The 16,807-nt window shown below is 55.2% G+C and overlaps 10 protein-coding genes across 10 annotated transcripts; 5 read left to right on the top strand and 5 right to left on the bottom strand.

The window, feature by feature from the left end:
- Positions 1 to 26: 26 nt before the first annotated feature.
- BAUCODRAFT_73528 (uncharacterized protein) lies at positions 27 to 653 on the top strand (the record flags this gene model as incomplete). The annotated part of the gene is made up of 1 exon (XM_007679993.1): positions 27 to 653. One exon carries the CDS (start codon positions 27 to 29, stop codon positions 651 to 653), a length of 627 nt encoding a protein of 208 aa, XP_007678183.1.
- Positions 654 to 846: 193 nt separating this feature from the next.
- Positions 847 to 3,003, bottom strand: BAUCODRAFT_555258 (uncharacterized protein). Its single transcript, XM_007680232.1, has 2 exons — positions 1,672 to 3,003; positions 847 to 1,613 (listed from the first exon to the last, which is right to left on the bottom strand). The coding sequence occupies exons 1-2, from the start codon at positions 2,809 to 2,811 to the stop codon at positions 1,041 to 1,043; spliced, it is 1,713 nt and encodes a 570-aa protein (XP_007678422.1). The 5' UTR covers positions 2,812 to 3,003; the 3' UTR covers positions 847 to 1,040.
- Positions 3,004 to 3,693: 690 nt separating this feature from the next.
- BAUCODRAFT_35888 (uncharacterized protein) lies at positions 3,694 to 7,173 on the top strand. Its single transcript, XM_007679876.1, has one exon. The coding sequence runs from the start codon at positions 3,977 to 3,979 to the stop codon at positions 6,899 to 6,901; it is 2,925 nt and encodes a 974-aa protein (XP_007678066.1). The 5' UTR covers positions 3,694 to 3,976; the 3' UTR covers positions 6,902 to 7,173.
- A 699-nt stretch (positions 7,174 to 7,872) lies between these two features.
- Positions 7,873 to 8,481, top strand: BAUCODRAFT_554972 (uncharacterized protein). Its single transcript, XM_007680231.1, has one exon. It carries the CDS (start codon positions 7,930 to 7,932, stop codon positions 8,305 to 8,307), a length of 378 nt encoding a protein of 125 aa, XP_007678421.1. The 5' UTR covers positions 7,873 to 7,929; the 3' UTR covers positions 8,308 to 8,481.
- On the bottom strand, positions 8,482 to 9,073 carry BAUCODRAFT_554995 (uncharacterized protein). The gene has a single exon (XM_007680230.1). It carries the CDS (start codon positions 8,983 to 8,985, stop codon positions 8,656 to 8,658), a length of 330 nt encoding a protein of 109 aa, XP_007678420.1. The 5' UTR covers positions 8,986 to 9,073; the 3' UTR covers positions 8,482 to 8,655.
- Positions 9,074 to 9,725: 652 nt separating this feature from the next.
- Positions 9,726 to 10,077, top strand: BAUCODRAFT_35885 (uncharacterized protein). Its single transcript, XM_007679875.1, has one exon. It carries the CDS (start codon positions 9,739 to 9,741, stop codon positions 9,931 to 9,933), a length of 195 nt encoding a protein of 64 aa, XP_007678065.1. The 5' UTR covers positions 9,726 to 9,738; the 3' UTR covers positions 9,934 to 10,077.
- A 164-nt stretch (positions 10,078 to 10,241) lies between these two features.
- On the bottom strand, positions 10,242 to 10,946 carry BAUCODRAFT_35884 (uncharacterized protein). Its single transcript, XM_007679874.1, has one exon. The coding sequence runs from the start codon at positions 10,721 to 10,723 to the stop codon at positions 10,256 to 10,258; it is 468 nt and encodes a 155-aa protein (XP_007678064.1). The 5' UTR covers positions 10,724 to 10,946; the 3' UTR covers positions 10,242 to 10,255.
- Positions 10,947 to 11,291: 345 nt separating this feature from the next.
- On the top strand, positions 11,292 to 12,105 carry BAUCODRAFT_578619 (uncharacterized protein; the record flags this gene model as incomplete). The annotated part of the gene is made up of 1 exon (XM_007680229.1): positions 11,292 to 12,105. A coding segment is annotated over exon 1 (768 nt), but the record flags the coding sequence as incomplete, so codon positions are not given.
- A 456-nt stretch (positions 12,106 to 12,561) lies between these two features.
- Positions 12,562 to 13,438, bottom strand: BAUCODRAFT_35883 (uncharacterized protein). The gene is made up of 3 exons (XM_007679873.1): positions 13,131 to 13,438; positions 12,980 to 13,065; positions 12,562 to 12,920 (listed from the first exon to the last, which is right to left on the bottom strand). The coding sequence occupies exons 1-3, from the start codon at positions 13,398 to 13,400 to the stop codon at positions 12,845 to 12,847; spliced, it is 432 nt and encodes a 143-aa protein (XP_007678063.1). The 5' UTR covers positions 13,401 to 13,438; the 3' UTR covers positions 12,562 to 12,844.
- Positions 13,439 to 14,010: 572 nt separating this feature from the next.
- Positions 14,011 to 16,801, bottom strand: BAUCODRAFT_158207 (uncharacterized protein; the record flags this gene model as incomplete). Its single annotated transcript, XM_007680228.1, has 2 exons — positions 14,926 to 16,801; positions 14,011 to 14,873 (listed from the first exon to the last, which is right to left on the bottom strand). Exons 1-2 carry the CDS (start codon positions 16,616 to 16,618, stop codon positions 14,011 to 14,013), a joined length of 2,556 nt encoding a protein of 851 aa, XP_007678418.1. The 5' UTR covers positions 16,619 to 16,801.
- Positions 16,802 to 16,807: the final 6 nt, after the last annotated feature.

Genomic DNA, 16,807 nt, shown 5'->3' with positions numbered 1-16,807 from the left:
TGCTCAAACCTGCATTACAGCTTGTTATGGGCTCCTCTACTTCCAAAGCAGCGCGTGCGACGGGCAGCGCTGCTCGCCGATACCCAAGCAGAACATCACCATCGACGTCTACCAATGCTCCGCCACGACGACCACCACCTGCGCCAGAACATCGACCAGGACCCACCGTTCGCCCACAGCCGCAAGTGAGCACTACAAGGGACGAAGCAATCAACCTCGACGCCTCAGACCCTGCGTTTGCTCGCTCCCTACGGTCCATCGGGCCCGTCCAGCCCAATCCAACGCTTTCGCCGTCATCCGCATTTCCACAGCCCAACAACTCCAACAACCCATCCCAAGCGCCGCGGCCGGCAGGCCCTGACCCTCGAAGGAATCCAGCTTTAGCCGTTCTGGATGCTAGAGCCCGGTTGCAAGATCAGGCGGACAAGGAACTTCAGCAGGCGGGCAGAAGGGGCCATGAAGGTCGGCAGTTCTTGGATGTCTTCATGATCAGAGAGATCTTGGTGCAGCGGGATGAGAAGGGTAAGAGCGCTGCAGAGATCGAACGGGGAATGGGTCTACGGAGTGGCGTCGTAGAGAGACTGGGTCCAGCGGGTATGGTGGGAGTTGCGCAGGAGCAGGGTCGGGCGCAGAAAGGTGTGGATATGGTATGAAGGACTGATGACCTTCGCCATACAGGCTGTCGGGCTCACGTAAACGTCCCGTCGCCTTTAATGGAAGATATGCAATCGATATTGCTGCCCGTGGGGAGCACGGCACTACGGCATCACGGTCCGATGGTCACATGACTGGACATGTATTATCGACGTCATCCAAGGCGACAAGCGAATACCGTAAGCAGAGCGATATGTATGTTTTACGCTGCCTTTTCTGCCATGTCGAACATAGCTGACCCGGACACCAGTCACCCGCCAGGTAATCTCGCCTCCATCTCGAAGCTTCCAGTGCGGCCGAAGCAGGTACAAGCCAAGTGGAACATGCTTCGACTACAAGATGTACTTCTTGGGAGACCGAGATCGGGACCGTCGCTACTAACATACTCACGGCACGCAAGTAACAAACGTTATGAAGCTTAGCAGCTGATGAATGTCTGAAGCGCAAGCACCCGCAAATAGCCGATCAATCCGTACGTGACTGACTGCGCTCGACCTACCAGATTCGAGCGCTATACAGCTCCTGCTTGCTTCGGGCCAGTCGGCGGCGCGCTCTGTACTACACATTAGCACGTTCTCGCGGCGTACGAAGGCGGCCAAGGCTTGTAAACCTACCATGCCCATATTCCAATACACAGTCTTCACCTCTGTGTAGTTCTCCAGCGCGGCATCACCACACTCTCGTCCGATCCCAGACTCTTTGTAACCTCCAAATGGTAGAGACCAATGTACAAAGTTGAATAGATTGACCCATGTGGTGCCGGCTTTCAGAGCGCTGGTCACGCGAACGGCTCGCTCGTAGTCTTTGGTGAAGATGCCGGCTGCGAGACCATAACTGGTATCATTGGCGAGCTCAAGCACTTCTTCCTCAGATGTGAACTTAGCCACAGCGACGACGGGACCGAATATCTCTTCGCGCATGATCTTCATGTGCGGTTTCACGTCCGTGAAGATGGTTGGCTGGAGAATGCTGTTAGCAAGAAGCGCGAAGTGAATTTTAGCTCACGTGACGGCGTACCTCGATGAAGTACCCACCACCCTGCGTCTCCACCTTGTTGCCGCCCAGGTGCAACTTGGCGCCCTCCTCCTTACCCTTCTCAATATAGCCCATGATCCTTTCATACTGCACTTTGCTATTTTGTGGCCCTTGATCAGTCTCCTTGCCAAAGTTGTCACCTACGGTGATGGCCTTCATCTTGGCCGTGTAAGCGTCCAAAAACTTGTCGTATACATCCTCGTGCACGTAAATACGGGTACCGGCATGGCAGGTTTGGCCGAAGTTCATGTGTATGCCCCAGACAGACCAGTCAACAGCTTGTTCGATATCTGCGTCCGGGAAGACTATATTGGGGCTCTTGCCGCCGAGCTCAAGCGTGACTTTCTTAAGATTGGAGTTTGCGGCTGCGCGGAGGATGGCACGGCCGGTTGCCGTCGACCCAGTGAAGGCGACTTTGTCAATGTCCATGTGTTGCGCGATCGCTGCGCCGGCTGTCTTGCCGTAACCGCTAACGAGGTTGATGGAGCCCTTGGGGAAACCGGCCTTTTGGATGAGCTCGCACATCTTAAGTGCGTTAAGCGGCGTGGTCTCGGCGGACTTGATGACAACGGTATTGCCGGTTGCGAATGCAGGAGCGATCTTCCAGGTGAACATGAGTAGGGGGAAGTTCCACGGGATAATCTGGCCGCAGACGCCGACGGGCTCTCGCTTCGTGTAGCCGAAGACCTTGGGGATATCGAAGGAGCTCTGACCTAGGATCTTATCCGCCCAGCCAGCGTAATACCTCAGTGTGCCGATGCTGGCTGGCACGTCAAGTGTGCTGGCTTGAAGCTGGGTCTTGCCGGTATCGATCATTTCAATGGCGACAAGCTCGTCAAAGTGTTCCTCCATCAGATCCGCAAGTTTGTGAAGGCATTTCGCCCGGTTGGTAGCACCGTATTCTTGGAACTCTTTCGAGCTGAAGAGCTTGCGAGCGACTCGGACGGCCTCGTCAACATCTTCCGGAAGGCCTTCTTGGACTTGGATGATCTCCTTGCCTGTGGCTGGGTTCTCTACCGGGAAAGTCTTGCCAGCTTGTGCTTTGCGGAACTCACCACCTATGAAGAGGCCGGTAGGCAAGGAGATCTGCTTCCCGCTGATCTCAAGTGTTTCTGAAGACATAGCGACGGCTGAGGAGGGCTACAATTGCAGACGGTGTGAAATATGAGAAGACGCTGTGGAATAGCTGAGTGCCGAACTTACGAGAGCGGCAGCGCGATGCCTCATTTTACCACTGTGGTTATACGTTCTGCTTCGTGCTGGCCAGACCGTCGAAGACCGCTTGCGTAGTTCGTCCACATGGCAGCTCTGTACCGTGATTGAGTTATTCCCGAGCTGGGGACTCCACGGGTGGTACGGTACATCATAGCGCATGGTTTCCCCATACCCCGCAACCTCAAGGTCGCCTTGGCCGCAGGTATACCATGGTAACTGTCCAGTGATCGAGCCTACCCCGAACCATTCTCCAGTCGCGATGCTGGAAGGCATAGCAATGGACACGGTTCCTTTAGTAGGCTTGCTCAGTGACTGGATGTCCTCCTGATGCAACCTTTGCGCAGTGTTCCCTTACGTGACTGGTGCTCCGGGTAGTGTCACAAACTATCACTATATGCGCGGGAAGCGTACATCGAATATGAGCAGAGTTGTTCTTCTTGACGCGCAAGATGTGAGGTCTGGGACCATAGCGGAGCCAGACGGAGGAGACCCAGCAGTGGGGACGGAATGCAGCCAAGCCTGTCTCAGCTTGAAAGTGCATGCATGTCCCGGATTCGCCACATTCGTGGCTGCACAAGATACACAAGCAGCAGGTACGCGCGTGCAGAAGATGATGGGAAAGTCGTCGATGACAGGACGGTGTGAGACGTGAGACAGGAAGTTCGTCAGCCCTGCAGGTTGGTCGGTGCTGAGACTGGGATTTGCCCAGCAACGGTGGGCTTGGCGTTTGTTGATTCGAGACGCATTAGTGGAGCTCATGCACGAAGCCATTCAACTTCTTGTGTGCTTCCACGCAAGACTAGCGCCACAGTCATCGTATCTCGAACCTTGACTTCTACCTTCGCTCTCACCAGTCAGCAGACTAGCCATCGTTAAGTGCGTCGCAAACTAAGCGGCCGGGGAAGTAACCAGCTTCAATCGACAGGTCAATACCCCACCGTAACAACGTCTAAACCGTTTGCCCGTCTGCCATACACACCTGGGTTGGAATTAGATTGCGGAGGACACACGTTGCCGCATGTCGACAGCAACAGAGCCCGGATAGCGCGCGGCGCACCTCCTCCAGTCGACCATGTCATCCAACCTTTCCCCCGTGGGCAGCTCAACCTACTCCTCCAACACCCTTCATGTCGGCGACGGTACTTGGGATGACGGTCGCGATGACTTCCTCCTGCCGCCGCTGGTTGGTCTCGACTTTGCTACGATGCGGTACAACGGGATGGGTAATCGCTTCGCTGCCCTGCCCGAGTACCACCGCCTCATCATCGGACACGGGGTGCTCGCTGCTATCACATTCTTGGCTGTGATACCTGCGGCAGTCTTCGTCGCCAAGTTCTACACAAACAACCCGCGCATGGCTGTGAAGCTGCATGTGTACCTGCAGATCATTACTGTATTCTTAACGACGGTGATAATAATACTGGGCTGGATGGCAGTGGGACCGGAAAGAGCATTGACAAATCCACACCACGGAATCGGCATTGCACTCTACGTTTTGATCCTATTCCAGTTTCTGTTCGGTTGGATCATGGCACGGATTGAAAGCAGAAGACGAAATCCGGAAAGGTTGATCAGGACGCCGACGAAGGTATGGATACACAAGCTGATGGGACGATCAATCGCATTGCTGGGCATCGTCCAAATTGCGCTCGGTCTGACGCTGTATGGGAGTCCTAAGGTGTTGTTCGTGCTGTATGCACTGGCAGGAGCTCTGCTGCTCTTCCTGTACCTTGCACTCGACCGCGTGTATTTCGAGAAGCGCCAGTTAATGTTCGGCATTGGCGGCGGGCAACCCGAGTTCTACTCGGACTATGGCAGCTACCTTTCGGGGTCACGCGTGGATAGCAGACCGCCTCCACCTGGTGCGCCACCAATGCGAGAACGGAGAGACAGGAACCATTGGGGTAGAGATGCGCTTGCCGGAGTCGGTGCGCTTGGAGCGTACGAATGGTGGCGGAACAGGCAGGATCGGCGGCGAGGAGATCGGGAGCAGGAGTCGTACGACGCTGACGAGGAGATGAGACGGCGAGAAGAGCGTGAGCAGGCGGAGCTGGATGCAGAACGAAGAGCGCGACCACCACCAGGTGCTGCAGCATCTACGGCACTATCTTCGAGACCCTCAAGCCGTCCGCCACCAGGAGTCAGCTATGGAGCTGGTGGCGTGCCAAGTGGACCAGCGGGTTTTGGACCGCCTCCACCGGGTCCGCGAACACCGAGCCGTGTTCGCCGGACGGAGGAAGAGCGGTTTAGTCCTGAGTCATGGGAGGATGAGAAGTACGAACAGCGCCCTGCGCGAAACTCATGGCGAGACAGACTGCTCGGTGCTGGCGCCGGAATTGGCGCTTTTGAAGGCGCGAGACGGTTGTTCAACCGACGGCGGGATCGAGAAGACGACTACATCGAAGATGACAGGAGGTACAGACCAGCTCTAGGTGGCAACCAGAATATGGTCAACCAAACAGACGTCTCGCGGGTCGAGGCTGGCCAGACGCCTCTGTCGCCGAACGACCCAAGGAGAGCTGGAGGAGAGCGTATGAATGTTGCGGGCGTGCAGCCTATGACGCCTACTGCGACGCCATTACGGCCGCGACACGGACAGCGGCCAAGCGCTGAGACGATGTCGTACGATGACGAGGAGAGCATGATGGATCAGGGAAGGCAACGTCTGTCGACTCACCATGAGGGTGACAACCACACACTCCGCAACAGCATTGCTACTCTTGGCACTATTGCAGGTTTCCGAGAGTGGAATAAGCATCGCCGGGAACGACGCGAGCGACAACGGCTCGACCGTATTCGGCAGCAGGAGCTTGACGACGAGACGGAGATGTACAACCGACGCAACTCCGCGAACTATCCCACCGCGCATGATGCTGGAGGGCGGCGACCGAGCGACGGCACGCTTTTGACTGGAGCTTCTGGACCTGTAGATCCAGGCTTCGGTGGTAGCAACCCTGAGCTGTCGAGAAGGCGCTTCGAAGAGGTTGACACATCACACCCGCCTTTGCCAGCTTCTGCGGGTGCTGTACCCAGTCCGATGCTCAACCAGCAGCGTGTGAACGAACCGCCACTCCAGCACTTCCCACCTCCTCCACCAGGCCCACCACCAGGCGGCATAAGACCGACAGACTATCACGCGCCTGACCCAGGCACGTTGCAGATGCCACAGGGTGCCGTAAACCCAGACCCATCAAGGCTAGTCTCTACGGAGAACGTGGTACAGCAGGCTTCCTCAAGCCACCCTATCCACGACGTGTCCGCTGGCGCACTTTTCGGCGCCGCAGCTGCAGACGTCGCGAGTGGTCGAAGGCGAGACTCACAATCTCAATCACCATCACGGTACGGTCCGAGGCAACAGTCTCGCACGCGATTCGCAGACCAGCCTCAGCGCCAAGGGACGACTGCTTCCGGCTCCGCACCGGAAATATTGACAGATCTTCCCGCAGCTTCCGACGCGCCTGGCAGCCCACCCGTTAGCGTCAAGGTTAAGATGCACGGCGATGGTCGCCACGTAACTCTCCGCCGTCTTAATGAAGAGGAAGCGGCCGCCGAACGCGCTGCCCGACGGTCAGAGCGACGGCAGCGAAGAAGAAGGAGCAGCGAAGTCTCGTCAGGTGGGCTCGAAGACGAAGCACCACCTGGCTCAAACGCTCGTTATCGCCGAAACGGCGGGAGTAGCATTGCTCGCCGACGCTCAAGCGCAGATCAGCCCATAACGAACGTCCCGCCTCCGCCGCCAATGTCCTCTACCTCACATGTAGGATCCCATCGGCCACCCTCGGAGCTGAACTTACCGTCGCCACCAATAGCAGGGCAGGGTCTAAGTCCGCCGGGTGCGATGCCGGCGGGAAGCGGGATGACGAGTCCCGGCGATGGCACCGGAACGGATGTCAGTGCGTTTGCCGACAATAGAAGGAGGAGGAGGGCAGAGAGGGCGAGGAGATTGGAGGCTGCGAGAGGTGCCGGTGCTGGGCAAAGTAGGGTCGACTTTACGTAAAGCTATGGGTGTACATGAATGCAGGTTGGTAGATTTGGGAATGGCGTTCTGGAGCATCGAAGCATCAGCGTGCAGTCTTGGAAGGCATGGAGGGGATACAGGGACATACTGTTCACACATGCCGGAAGGTTTACGATGAAACGCAGCGCTTTGTAGCATTTTTTTACGGAATCACTGATGTTTCCACTCCGCTGCTTAGTCGGTTATGCGTTGCTTTGACATGCAGTGCATTCCACAGCCATGATGTGTGCCGAAGCACTTGGGATGGCCTCGCGCACCAAAGACTTTCTGTGATCTCTTTAGCTCTCATCTAGGTTCGATAGGCATATGGAGGAATGCAGGCCATTAACGCCTATAGCGCGTGGATCGTGTTGGGAAGCAGGCGCGTGGTAAGCGATTGACTCGGCAGCATTCGCTTGTCCCACCTCCATCGGGTGACTATATGCAGACCTTGATACTACCATCCATGTTGTCATCGTGGAAAAGTTGTGACCAAGGGGCTTCTGACTGTTCTTCGACCTGTTGCCGAGTTCATTATAGCGCCACACGCTGATATTATGGCCACGAGAGCTTTAATTGTCTCAGTGCTCTGGTATAATCGCTCGCCAGGTAGACAAAGAATGGAGCCTTCATAATTTGGTACGCTTCGAAGTTGACCACTTGCCGTATGTCTCAATGGCAACTTACAATCCTTCTACTTTCAGAAACGTGTGGTATCTTCTCAACCGCCTTCAGCATATGAGGATAACATTGCCGCACTACCATTCCGGAGCTATTGCGTCTTTGGTATGGTCCTGTAATGGGGAGCGTTGATTAGTAGGGAGCGTACAGAAAAATGATGGGCCGACAGTGTCCAGTCGCCGGCGACGTCTAGTTCCACCAACTCGGGCAGTAAGCTAAGTAACGAACGCTCAAGCGCTGTAACGAGTATCTTGTATGACTCTGGAAGTATACGCATATTTCCAGAACAGTGATTGAAAACAAGTCCTTTGTACTGATACAGATATCCGAGGCGGTGGCGCACGGACATGGTTTTTCTTCGCGTTGCTTCGAGGTTCAGAGAAGCTACCTCACTTCAACATCAGCCTACCCAACCACGGACCTGGACCGTTAGCGTGGAGGACAGAGGCTCATTTTGCCTATGCCATCCATCTCTCCGGTACCTTGCTGGTCATGTTGTCCACGTTGCCTACCTACACGCTTTCCAAACACACACCGTTACCCTCCGTGCTTCACCTGCACTTCGACATGACTCCACGCTCGCTAGTCGTTCATTGCGGCGGAGGGTTCAGGGTGGCTGGTCTGCGTTGGACCACCGAGTGTGCGTAAGGTGGGTCGCTAACTGCTCCATTCACTCATCACATCATTGCGATCTTGAACAACTGGGACTGAGTGCCGTATGCTGACCTCCGGAAGTGCATATCCAGTTTCACTGCTATATATGTAATCGAGATCCTCACCACCCACTTAAAATATGAGCAATCTACCTGAGTAAATGTCGAGCGAGACCACACCGTTTCGGAGAGCGACCATATAGACTCCAACGGTGGATCTGAGATCCGCCACCGTCCGTTCAATGAAGCTCGCGTCCTTCGACAGCTGCTTGCCAGCTAGCAACTTGTGAGCTTATATCGCCGCCGCCTCAGAGTGGGCTGGATCCCAGTGTAGTTGTGCTTGAATCGTCGAGTTTACCGGCGTTGGCAAACTGGACGTACCAGCTGGCGGTTGAGCCTGGCCTGCAAGTTTCTGAGCTTCTACGCTGCGATACGGTTCCTTGTCTGCACAAAGATCTTGAGAATTGTTGTCAAGGTCGGCAGGATGCTGTGATTGTGTGCGAAAGCCCCAAGACTTGGCGGCTTGGTACTCACTCGAATGCTGTAGCTCGAGAGACGGTAGGCCGTAAAATGTCCGGTCAGGGTAGGAAGTTCGTAACGGTTGTGCTTGCTGCGATACTGGATCTGAGCTACCGTTGATCGAGGAGATAAAGGCCAACGCGCATCGAGAACGCACGAGTGCCGCCGTAATTTTGCAGGAGTGAACGCGTGAAAGTGCACGGAGAAAGCGGCTGCACCGCGCTTCTTCATGAGTGTCACTCGCCGATCGAAGCACTCCCTGCCTTGCCGCGTCCTGGCTATGTTAACTCTCACATGGTTGTAGTTGAAGTATCAGTGGGCTACCGCATGTCTGGCACCGTTCCCAATACCGCTGTTCGACTAGTCTCGGCAAAGTTTGAGTTTGCTCCGAAGAGGAATGCAGATGTCATTGGGAGGAGTCAAAGGTATGCCGTGACCGTTGGGCAGGTGGTCCAGTGGCCGTGAAAACACCCCGGCACCGGGAACGGTGACATGGTGTTATGCGGAAGAGGCAGGGTTTATCGACATCGAGGCTCGCCACATTTTGTCCCGGCTTTGTCTCGCCAGCAGTGGCGGTCATGTTGCACCGCTTGCGAAGACAATCGGCAACCGCTTGGACAGCAAGATAGAGCCGGCTTTGAGGACCACATACACAAAAGCTAAGGGTTCGCCATCATGCTCGAAGTAGGTCTGGTCTAACTGTACCAGCGCTAGAACATTGAGCGGAGTTGCTGCGCTCTAACTGAAAAGGTTGTGGCCGCAACGATGTCATGTCGGAGGAAGGACGTTGATACAACCGTTTCCAAAAACCTTGTCGCACGGCGGCTGTCTCCGCGTCGCGGGGTCGCCTATAGTAATATAGACGCGCAACATGTATCTTCATCCACACCTCGCTGCCGCTCGTGATTGAAGCCAAAATCAGTATAAGGATCTTGATATCGCTTGTTTTTGAGGTATTACTAGTCACTAGTGGCCGTAGCTGCTATGCCTACTATACGGTACCCGCTATACGTTACAGCGCAAGCCTATAACCTTCTTTATAATAGTACAGAGTCCTGTTGTGTTATTGCAGTAGCTCCTCCTCCTCTACCGGCGGCGACGACGGTATTAATAGCTGTTTCTGCTTCTGCTACTGCTTCTTCTTCTTCTTCTTCTTCTTCTTCTTCTTCTTCTTCGTAGGACGAGGTGTACGCGGCTAGGAGCGTTCGAAAGGCGTAGGCATACTGCGCTTACGCCTACTAGCACGCTGAGACATTGCTAACACTTTAGAAATTGCTATAACACGACTTCTCACACAAACAATGGCTTCAACTTCCGAATTAGGACATCGACGACGAGCTGAGAATTGGAAGACATAGAACGCGTCTATACTACTATGGGCGACCCCGCGACGCGGAGACAGCCGCCGTGCGACAAGGTTTTTGGAAACGGTTGTAGAAGTGTGAGCCCCGCCGCGCTGTGAGCCAAGTGAAAATACTACGACCGTGCCTGACTGGAAATTTCAAGCCAGCGTGGCCGCGTTCTGCATGAGAGGGTCTTCGGCAAAATTGTGTTCCGAGACTGATTTGAGCAGCAGAGTGGAGATCGGCGCGCTCTGAGTAGGGAGGTTGTCACCGCGACCATGTTCCAGTTGAGAAGTTGAAGGAACGTCGCAGCGTTCTAAACGAAAGGGCTGCCGCCACAAACGGGCCTTGAAAGAAGTAGTGTGCGAGCTCCGCCGCGCTCTGGTAGACAACTTTGACGCCGCAACCGCGTCTTGAAATGGTTCGCCATGAACCAGGTGTGCACTCACGAATCGTTGGTGGCACGAGAGCCTAAGTGGGCTCGCGATGTTCTCTCCACGAGGCAGCAGGCACAGTGCTGCAAGGAGCGTTGGGGCTGGCGTAACGATACCGCATTTGGCGGATGATGGGACTGTCGTTGAGTTGTGCCAGAGGTCGGGTGTGGTGTTACGGAGGAAGAGCCGCATCTGGAAGACGGTGTTTCGTCGTGAACATTGCTTTCTTTGCCAAACAATACGTCACAGCAGTGCATCGATAGCAGCAATTAACTTGGATGACGATTTTGCGGTTGTATTGTCTCGTGTACATATTGTTAGGGATGTTGATGATGTTGGTGGGTTCGAGCATTTGAAGTACGGTGAAGAGGCTGTTGTGCTGGCATGAGATGTTGCAGTTGCAAGCCATGCTCGAAGGATGGCGCAAGACGGTTTGATGTCGTCTTGATTGCCATGGCCGATGGTCCTGCAGCGACAACGCGTTTGATGAGAGTTGTGCTGTGGTGACAGGACCGAATCGATCTTAGCTTCGTCTGTGGTAGCGGGCTTGATGGTGGGTAATGTGAGATTGCCGCTGAGTGGTCTTTCATATGATGTCCACAGAGTTACTAATCTTCAACAGTGCGTAGAACTGTCGAGTCGTCGTTGAAGTTCCAGATGGTTTGGCCAGACCCATCCGGCCCCTCGTGGTCGCCCGTTCTGAGAACGTGTTGAGACAGCGATACCACTCCGGGGATTTCATTTAATACGTCCGAAGCTCACCTAACAGTCGCGTCTCTATTGTGGGTGCACGCCCTAAGGCGGGAATGACTGCAGAGCCACGAGACAATGGATTTACCCCTTATCCCGCATACCTAGGGGGTGCGTCGTCTCTCTCGGACTGCACGCTTCCCGTCGTCGAGCACATGGTTAAGAGCTGCGGTAGCAGCATCCGTCCCATGCCTCAACGAGAGTCGGGTTACGCCGCCTCAAGTAGGATTCTGCCACCCTTGGGGAAGAGTTTGACGAGCTGGACGGCCTGTGACCTGACCGCCAGTTGTCGAGGACGTGGTGACGAAGGCGCCCGACCCGCGCTCTTCGGTATCACGCTGTCCTCTCCTCCTCTCCTCCATCTCCCTTTTCTTCTGCTCCTTACGCTCCTCCTTCTCCTTCTTCTCCGCCTCCGTCTGCAATCGAAGGGCGCTATTCGCCCGACACCACTTCCAGGTGGCATTGCCCATGCCGAAAAGGGCGACAACGATCTTGATCGAGAACATCGTCTCGTCGCTCCCAAACGCATTCTTGCAATGCAGCTGGATGCAGAGGAAGACGATGTCGGCACAGCCGGCAACGCAGATGACCAACATCCGCCAGAACTTCAGCCACGCCGTGGTGGACAGGGTGGCGTCCGGGAAGAGCTCCAACTCGGCCAGGTCGAAGACCTGGTTACCCCCGCCAAACAACGCGAACAAACCAACCGACGTCCAGGCGGAAGCCTTTTGCGCCACCAGCGCGCACAATTCCCTTACCAAAAGCTTACCCCAACTAGGGAGACGGGACGAAGTGTCCGTACCATTCATGGCTGGCGGAGCCATGGTGACTCCAAGTTGTTCAGACGACAAAGCTGCGGTGCGGTGTGGTGCGGTCGATGCGATCCTGTCTCTTCCCAAGCCAAACGAAAAGCGGATGAGAGAAGGCGTGACTTTGCACATCGCACTTACACTGCTCCATGTCATCTGCTTAGAATTCGGGAAGAGACACTGCAACCCACTCACCATACAGATGGCGCACTTCACCATTCTGGAAGGCACGACCCTACCCTTCCCATCCCGCTTCCCAAATTACATGTACATGTATACAAGCTGGTAGCCCCTATAGCTCCGTATGAACTCAGTAGATTGAGGAAGAAGCACTCCTACGTCTGGCCAGGAAGCACTTGTCGGCAGATTGTCGCACGCGGTTGCCTTCCCGTTGCAGTGGCATGCGAGAGTTGCTTGTGGTGGCGCCACCTCCACATAGGCGACGGCCTGGCATTGAGGTGCTAAGATTTTGCTTCCCTATCATGGGGCGTCTGGTCAACATTCCCATTAAATCAGTACATACACTTGCTGCTGCCATGGCCATGGTACGGATAGAGCTAGTTCTTGGAGATGGACATGGTAGTCCGCATTGCTTGGCTTTCCGGTCCCCGGTCACTCCAAGGAGTATGTGTCTATGATTGCCTAGCCCTCTCAACCGCCCTGCTATGCACAGGCGACTCTCAGGGATCGTGCCACGTCGCCTATTGTAAATCAGCAAGAGCTACTGGCTCAATCGTAGCCTGATTCAGGGGTATCACTCCCACCTTCGTACCATGCGCCTTTGCACAGGGTCATCGTCTCGGGATCTCGGTTCGCCTGACTGTCTCAGCGTACTGGCAAACAGTGGGATGGTGCATCTACCTCTACCGTGATACTTACATGCTCTAGGACTGCTAGGGGCTCCCCTGAGCAGTCGGATGCTGCATATGAAGATAGAACACAATTGCCGTATCCTTCCAAGTCTTCTCCATCCTTCTGCATGAGCATGCAGTGTTAGCCTTGCTACACATCAGAAGGCTAAGGCCATCAGGGATACTCACCTTGTGCTGGCTCCATCCATAACGAAACCCCTGGAATGGAGGGTAGGTACCGCAGTGGCCATGTTTCAGGATGTGGGCGGGCCCTTCCTGTGGCGAAGGCCACAGAGCGCCTGAACTGCAATCCCTAGCCGTGTAGGGCTGCACAGCGATGTTAAAGTGCCAGTACGAAAAATTACCACGGCGCTGTAATCTCGTCCCATCAACCGGGAGAGAGTACACCATCGTGATGAGCGCTACGAGAGGGAACAGTAGGATAAAGAAGCGTGCCATGTTGGACTGCCGATAGACTGGAGAAGGCGCGGTTGAAGAGATCAGCTTGGAGGACGTCCAACCTTTATATCTTGCATGAGCTGCGAAACCTGATGGGCCCGACCACCACCTCGCGATCTCAGCCTGAGAAAGGGATGAGAAAGCTACGTAGACCTTACCCAACAGCGAGACATCTGAATGTCATCATGCTACATAACCGAGATTACAAGCCCGCAGTAGGCCTCTTGCAACGAAACAGATATCATCGAGGTGGTCAAAGATAGGTAATGGCAGCTGTCGGATGAATACTCAGGCAGGTCAGACGCACCACACTTCGCAGAGTGCCGTTGATATGCGACGAGCTAGTCGTGGCAACGACGACAACTTTAAGTGCACGTGGAATGGTCAGACGCTCACATGCCGGCGTGTTACGAGCCGCGAAATGGTATCTCGAAGCGTGAAGTCACGGAGACACGCGGTGAAACTACGGATGGCAAGACCCCTCGACCGCCACGTGACTGTAAGTGAGATGTCTTTGAGCTGAACATCGACCGAGTGCCACGCTCACTAATGCAAGCGCACGGCAATTTGGACGATCGATGGGTTAATTTGCTTGTAGTAAGCTACCTGGTCAACCCACCATGATAGCATCAACAAACGGCGTTCCCGTCATCTGGAATATCGTCACCCAATTATTACCCCTAAGCATATCCACTTCCACCGTAATATTCGCAACCCCCGCAAACACCACAGTCGTATTCCTCGCCCAGTTCAACTGCACAGCCACCGTGCCGAATCCACCGCCCATAACCGTCAACGGGACCCGCCCAGCCTGCCCGCTAGTCGTCCTGACACCACTGATCTCAATCCAAGCACCGCTATGTAACGTCACACCTCCCTTCTCAATGGTGCCGTTCAGGCCCGTAGCCCTACCCTCGTAGCTCCCAATGAATGTCCCAACAACGCCGTCCTCCGCTTCGTAGCGCGGACCCGGGTTCGGAGCGACCCAGATCTGCACCTCGCTGATCGCGGTCGTGTAGCGGAGTTTGTCGCTCAGCGTGACGAATAGAGTATCCGTCTCGATCACGTAATCAGCATCCGGTGTCGTGACATTATCCGTGTAATTCGCCGTCGGTGCCGCAAATGGAATCGTATTGAGCGCATTAGGCACGCAGTCATCCCACGGGTCTTTAAACGCTACCGTGTTGTTAGTCCTGCCATCCACGACTCTGATGCCGGCGGGGCAGTCCACGACGCCTCCACGCTCGACGTCGGCGAAGATGGCGAGGCTGACGCTGTGGATTCTGCGTGGGCGTGGGAGAGTGAGCGTGAGGGTGGAGTAAGGCACTTCGGACTGGTTGTTCGTCCAGCGATTGTCGGGCGTGGTGTCGTACCAGAGCAAGCCGTCGTTCAGCTTCCACGCTTCATATGAGGAGATGTCGCCGTTCGGCAGAAGGGTCCAGTCTGCGGAGACCGAGGGGAGGTTGTAGGGTGCTGTGACAATGAGGGTCAGGTCGTGAAGGTAAGGTGGGAGTGGAAGGCTTACAGTTGGGGTTGGCGAGGATGTTCTGGTACTCGGGCTGGGCGGCTAGCATTTGCGCAGCGGTTGTGGTATTGAATGGTAGCGTGCAGTTTACCGGGCCAAGGGCGGCTTGACGGTGAAAGAGCGTACCGTTAGAGTAGATGCTTAAGCCAGCAGATACGTTGGCATAGTGCGTGCCGTTCTGATCCCAGATGATGCTTAGAAGCGAGCCATGGTATGGCAGACTCTCGACCGCGAAGTGTGTCCAGTTGTGCGGAATCAGTGGCTGCATGACGAGAGTGTCACCGAACGCAGGTACGATACCGAAGAGGTTGGTAAAGACGTTGTCTAAGTAGGTAGAGTGTAGGTAGTTCTCTGAGTGATTGGTCGTGTCACCACTCCACATATCAAGCGTGGGATAGTGAGACTCTGCGGTATACGGTAAGCCATCCTTGTAGTTCGTTGCGGTGTACTTGGCCATCTCTTGGTAGAAGAAGGCCGGCGTAATGATAGTGCTCAGCCCAGTTCGCGCTATTCGCGCGAGGGTGCCAAGATAGACCGAGGTAGAGAACGGCCAGCTTTGCCCATTCCATAGACAGCAGTAGGTGGTGTTCTTGAGGGCGGTGTAGTACGGGTCACTCTGCTCCAGCGTCGTGGGTCCAAACTTGGTCAAGAACCCTTCCGGGGTCAAGGCTGCCTCGAGGCCTCGTATTTGCGTGGAGTTGGTACCTACATCGAACCTATACGGGTAGTAACCGATGAGTTCCCGGCCTTGGCATGGCAGATTAGTGCCCGCGACGACGTCGATCCAGAAATTGAGCTCCTGGCTGTAAATTTGGCTCTCCATTCGGCTGTACAGATCGGCTGCGTATGTGGCCCATGTCTGCGCAAGCGAGGCGTTGCCGGCAAGGGAAGCCACCTCGCTGATGGCGTATGCGTTGGCTACCATGTATGCATTGAAGCTTGGGCGATACGTCTCCGGACCAAGCCAGATGAGGTTGTAGTCATTGCCACCGCCCCGAGCTGCACTCAGGCCGAAGTCGTTCCATTCCTGCATCGGACCGCCTGCGGGTCCTCCAACGAGAAAGCCAGGCAAGCTGTACTCTTGCGCATCCGAAAGCGGAGTACGATGGTAGAGGCCCGTAATGTTATCGCGTGTGACGTTCCAGAGATTGTACATCTGAACCAAGCCATCAAGCTGCGAGACAAGGAACGGAATGTCGCCAGTCGTCTGCGCGTGCTCCAGAATAGCGCGGTGCATGTAGTGAGTGTACGTGATTCCGCTGAGCTTCTCGACTCCGCCCCGGGTGTACTGCTCTATGAAGTTCTTCACGTAGTTCGGATCCCGCAGCCATCGCAATTCGACGACATGGTGAGGCGCACTATCTGGGATGGTCTGGAATTTGCTAGCCCACGAGACCGGATGGATGAATTCCGTCACCACCCATCCCTCGCCCTCAGCCACCCACTTCAGGTGCCGCTTGATGACGCTGGCGCGGTAGTAGTACACATCCTGCAGCGACTGGTCCGGAAAATCGATGAAGGGAATGTTGTCGAGGTACCACTGGTTGTCATCCAGCCCGGTCAGGTAGGCTGGATGGTTAAGGAAGTGCGTGGTCTGAAGGTAACCATCGACGGGAGGATAGGGTCTGGGATTCGCTGCGTGTGCGACTTGCACAGCCCATAGCAGCAAGGTCGCCCGTGGGAGAATCCTCATGCTGGACAATGGCAAAGGAAAGCGATTGGGGCAAGAGCAGGAAGAAAGACCTACCCTAGACTCATCCCATTCATTCAAAGTCACACCCTTAGCCGCAGAGCTTCCTATGACGTGACAAGGTACTACCTGTCACCAGCGTGGTAGGCATGCTGCCACCTCGAATGATGGAGCCGGTGACGGCGTGGAGAA

The sequence above is a fragment of the Baudoinia panamericana genome (assembly GCF_000338955.1).
Source record: "Baudoinia panamericana UAMH 10762 unplaced genomic scaffold BAUCOscaffold_9, whole genome shotgun sequence".
Classification (NCBI taxonomy): domain Eukaryota; kingdom Fungi; phylum Ascomycota; class Dothideomycetes; order Mycosphaerellales; family Teratosphaeriaceae; genus Baudoinia; species Baudoinia panamericana.
This window is presented reverse-complemented; position numbering and strand designations above follow the sequence as displayed.